At 33.8% G+C, this 5,472-nt stretch overlaps 1 protein-coding gene across 1 annotated transcript; it reads right to left on the bottom strand.

The window, feature by feature from the left end:
* Window positions 1–3,774: 3,774 nt before the first annotated feature.
* Window positions 3,775–4,254, bottom strand: LOC139873256 (ethylene-responsive transcription factor ERF098-like). The gene is given in 1 exon segment (XM_071861190.1): window positions 3,775–4,254. A coding segment is annotated over 1 exon segment (480 nt).
* Window positions 4,255–5,472: the final 1,218 nt, after the last annotated feature.

Below are 5,472 nucleotides of genomic sequence, written 5' to 3'. Positions count from 1 at the left end.
ACAGAATAAGCTTCTCACAAGAGCGGAACTCAACAAACGTGGCATTTATCTCCACTCGGTTAGATGCCTGACTTGCGACGAAGATATTAAGATTTTAGAGAATACTTTATTAAAGTGTAAAATAGTTGTTGATGTATGGGATCACATTCGTAAATGGTGGATAATTAAGATCCTCAACATACCGAACATAAAGGAAGCGTCAAGCGATCGAAGGTAAGAATCCAAATATTAATTCATCCCATGGTCTTGAAATGTGCAAGCCATCACGTGGTTGACAAGATACACAATATGGAAAAATAGAAACGAGTGTGCTTCTGGGAAAAACAAGTCTACATGTGCATCAATGGTCAATGATATCGAAGCTAAAAGTTTCGAATGGATATCATGCCGATGAAAATATGGAAGTCTCGAGTGGTTAAATTGGCTCTCTAATCCTTTAATTTATGATGTTTTCCTTCCTAACAAAACTGACATAGGTAAGTGACAATGAATATGCCACTCGAGCAACTGATAAATCTCCTGTTATGGTTCTGTTATGCTTCTGCTAGATCACAGATTCTCCTCATTTTGGCGTATTGGGCTTGAAGGACTAAATATAATGGGCTAGTTTTGGTTCACTTTGTCGCTGAGCTCGCAGTATTGTGTCCCTTCCTACCCTGTCTTGGCTTTTCAAGTTGATCCTTGGGTAATTATGTTGATCGTATTGAATTGGTTTCATGGATAGTACAGGTTTTGTACAATGTATATATCTTGTTTCATCAATAAAAAGTTGTTTGCCTTTCAAAAATATCAACAATTCTTCTTTACAAGTATATTGTGTATAGGTGCACAATATATATGTGATATTACTACAGCTAAATTATATTGAATGATACTGTATTATATTATATTACACTATATATTAAAAGTCACCCGAATTTTTGTCGCTTCAGTTGTTTTGGATTGTCGTTTTGAATTTGCGATCACACTACATTCGGTCCCTCAACTTCGACTCAATTTACACAACTACCCCTCAAGTTTACACTTTTTCAGGGGTAGAAAGTGTAAATATATAATAATATTAAAATAAAAGAAACTAATTCCACCCGAATTTATAACGGGCCCTATCTTCTCCTTCGGTACGAGTTAAATTTTTCCGAGACCACCTTTCAACTCGAAAAAATCTGACGAACCCAACGGGACTAACTATACGCGAAACGGATAATTCTCAAAAAACGCTAAACACCTCGGACTATCTTCAATACATATGCATACACCTATAATAAACAATTCAAACTACCTACATCATATCGATGGTTATGTTTTCATTTTTTACACAATCTTCCTGAAGTTAAAAATGCATATGTCATTAGGTACACTAGGTACCAACGACGTGTATCTAAAAAATACCCGTACCAAAGCGTTTTTATTTCCGTAAATACATAACGATACGTTAACTATGATTATGAAACCTGAAAGGTACCGCGGCATCGCGCGGGCCACTTTTCTCGTTTACTACTATAAATAAATATCATATCTAAGCTGGTTATTTTGATTGTTTTGACTTTGTTTTTTTTTTTTTAATCACATACTGTATAATTCTGATGAGGTTTGAATCTCAATGCTGCTTTTATTTTATGTATAAAAATATTAGATATAGTGCTTAGTGTGGTCACAACTCACAAGTATACGGGATAATAATTAAGTGACAATATTTTGATCGTGGATGTGAATAAGTCACGGTATCTTATAAGTAGTGGGTGTCTTTTTAATTATAATAATAGTCGGTATAATGAAAGGTATATAACTATATATTAGGACAATTACGCCGGAGATTATATTATAGTAGTATTATATATTTAGTTTGAATTAGACGATGAAATGATGATGACAACGGCTTAGGTTTCGCTAGTATGACGCTTGGTATATGATATCACACACTCTTGCGTCATTCGATACGTCATATGGATGATTATTCATCTTATCAATAGTTTACATTAAGTTTTCACATCATAAAGGAAATTCAACTTTCCACTTTATAATTAACAAGGGATTAAAAAAAAGATTGTTCAACTTTAATTCTATATTCTAATTCAATTGAATCTTTGTGTTGTGAAAAAAAAAAAAAAAGTTAATATTTTTAATCGAATTGAAAGATTTCTAAGCATAATCTTTATATTGTATATTATAACTTTTATCTTTTTACAACTGTATTACTTTTTTAGATTGTGAACAAGTTTTAAGATATGAAATGAGTTTATAATAAGGTTGTGTAAATACTTGATTGTAAAACAGTTTGAAGATGTGAAATGAGCTTAAAATAAAGTTTGAATTGATTAAATTTATATTAAACTGCTAAAATTTGCTACAGGTTCCTTGATTTATTCTTAAAACGATTAATACAAACTATGATAAGTTTTCTGTAAGAACAATAACAGCAAACCATAATACGAGACATAATTCTTTAGACCTAACCATGAAACGGTACTCAAGGCTAGCCTCGGGTACCGTTTATTATTTTTGTTTATATAAATGAAAACACGTTTAGTACCTATTACATTCATAAAAATTTCATCAAATAATACATAACACAAAAAAAAAAAAAAAAAAATTAAAGTTAAAGTTGGTAAAGAAATACTTGAAAAATCGAACAGGAACTATTAAATTGAAATGAATGGAGTAATATTTTATCAGTTTTACCGGAAGCATTTTTCAATAAGTTATTTGGCTACTAGTGGCAAAAGTATGATTTTTTTCACTGGGGGCCAAAATAAATTTAAAACCATAGCAATTTTTTTGGACAAAATAGGGAGGTTTTGGGGCAAAAAATTGAGATTTTTGGGCAAATTATAAAGGTTTTTGAGCAAATTTTGAAAGTTTTTGAGGTAAAAGTTGAAGAATTTTGAGCAAAATTCAAAGTTTTGGAGCAAAATTCAAAATTTTTACACTGAAAAAAAATGCACTCCCCCTGCCCCATGTATTTTCGCCACTGCTGGCTACCTTAAAAATATTTAAAATACAAAATCTTTTATGAGTGAATCAAAATGTTTTACCACCAAACCATCCTACGTACTTTCTAAGACCACTCCCAACCATGACACCGTCATGGACACTTCTTCAGCGCCACATCAGCTTTCTCTCTCCTCATTTCTCACCACTTCCTCTCATAACACTCTCAGGACACATCATTGCCAACCATGACATACTTCCTCCCAATCACATACCCCACAAAATTAATTAAATAAGTAATGTACAAGGTTGTTTATGCTAAAGTACAAGTAAATAAAGCAAAGAAAAAAAAAAGAAAAAATGATCTCGTGCTGGAAGATGCTTGGGGAAGAAACAGATGAGGGCGAATCTTGTGAGGGCGGACTGAGGGCTTGGGAGGGCACACCAATGCCAATGGAGCCCTCGAGGAAGAATGGTGAGGAAGGGATTGAGGGCGGACCATTGAGAGTGGTCTTAAATGAACATCTTCATGTATATGGAAAACATAGTTAATGATGACGTAAGTACGATGTCAATTCTTCACAGTCTTAAACAAAGTCAAACTTAAATATCCATTTCTTCATACTTGACTTTATAAGTCAAACATCAAAGTACAAACGAAACACACCATTGATTGCTTCCCTTCTCATCAAAAAGGAGCTACATTTATTCTACAAACACACACTTTCAAGTGACACCCATATTTATGCAAGAAGTTATACATTCATTGAAACAGTTTTTTCATATAAAAACTGTGTGTTATTCCCTTATATGTATTATCAAAACCTTACAACTTTTCAAAGCATTTCACTTTTTGTATTTATGGTTATCAGAATCAAGAAGATCCTCTAAATACTTATCATCCAAACATTCAAATTCAATCACTTCTCGGGACGCGATAGACGATGAAGAAGTTGCAGCATTGGTTGAAGCTTTATTAGCAGAAGCAGAAAAAGTAGGAGGATATTCAGCTGGAAAATTCAAAACTGCCATATGACCTCTCATATCAAATGCAGCCCGATCATATGCTCGGGCCGCTTCTTCAGCAGTAAGAAACGTCCCGAGCCAAACTCTAGCCCCTTGATTATTAGGATCACGAATTTCGGCAGCATATTTTCCCCATGGACGACGCCTAACACCACGGTACCTAACCTCCTGATCACTGCCACCACTACCATCATTCAGGCGGGCTTTTGAAGTACCGCGCCCGTCATCCATTAATTAATCTTGTTAGTTTGTGATTAAGGAAGGTGGTGTGGCATTTATAGTTGTGTAAAAAGGCTTCATGGATTTGAAAAAGAATGAAAAGGCTATGAAAAGTATCTGAAAATGAAAATGGAGTTTGTTGCGCAAAAAGTGTAGAATCTAACAGGGGTTGAATTGGAGCTTAATTAAGAAGTAGAAGATTTGAGTAGTATATATGCTTGTGATAATAACCTGTAAATATACATATAGATACGGAGAGAAAGAGAAATTTAGTGAGAAAAAGTGAATGGTTTATTAAAATAGATGAACCAAAATTTGGACCAACAACTCTTTGCGTCCCTAGCTCAATTTATTTATTAGCAGATAATGACAAATTTTTCATTATTTAATATGGTACGATGTCTTTGATTGACAAAAAACGTCACACCTAAAAGCAGTTTACATAAGCACCAACATCATCCCACCTACGTAAGTTAATCAAAATTTTAGTACTCCATCTCTTAATTAGTTATCGAATCCACATGACTACATCTCTTACGCACTAGTGTATAAATTATTGATTCTTAACCGTCATGAAAAATGACGTCAGCATAACGATACACATTTCCTTGGACAAATGTTTGAATCGTAGCATCATGAAACACCACTAATTTATATTTTTTTACAAAATTAACTTTAAATTATATGGAACGTCATCAAACTTAATTATAGTACTCTATATATTTATAAAATTTGTAATTGTTTTAGGTAAACAACCACTATACTCTTCAAATTATATAGGGCACTACCATTTTTAAGGGTAAATTCCATAAAAAGGTAACATATTATACCAGTTTTCTTATTTTCGGTAATATATTTCAATTCGCTATAAAAAAGGAGTGTATTTTTTAAAGTTAATCAAAAAGAGGGGAGTCGTTAAGTTTTGTTAATTTTCTCAGTTAAGTGTCAACTTTACATAACATGTCAAGTCCTTTATCGACCAACGTTCTCAAATCGCGATTTCGACGCACGATTTCGACACGCGTTTTTGAGGCGTGTTTTTCGACGCATGTTTTTAGAGGCGCGTCGATCATGGCACGTTTTTAACTCGCGATTTTCGAGGCTGTTTTTCGATGCGCGTCGAGTCGCGATTTCGACGCGTATCGAAATGTTGCCATTTTCAAGCATGTCTTTGGGAATTACTTTATATGAGAAAAATACGCATCGAAAACGCGCATCGAAAAACACACCTCGAAAAACACGCCTCAAAAATGCGCATCGAAAAACATGCCTCAAAAAACGCGTGTCGGAAACGTGTGT

Source organism: Rutidosis leptorrhynchoides, chromosome 10, assembly GCF_046630445.1.
Source record: "Rutidosis leptorrhynchoides isolate AG116_Rl617_1_P2 chromosome 10, CSIRO_AGI_Rlap_v1, whole genome shotgun sequence".
Classification (NCBI taxonomy): Eukaryota; Viridiplantae; Streptophyta; class Magnoliopsida; order Asterales; family Asteraceae; genus Rutidosis; species Rutidosis leptorrhynchoides.
The sequence above is the reverse complement of the archived record's forward strand: the minus strand, read 5'-3'. Positions and strand labels throughout refer to the sequence as shown.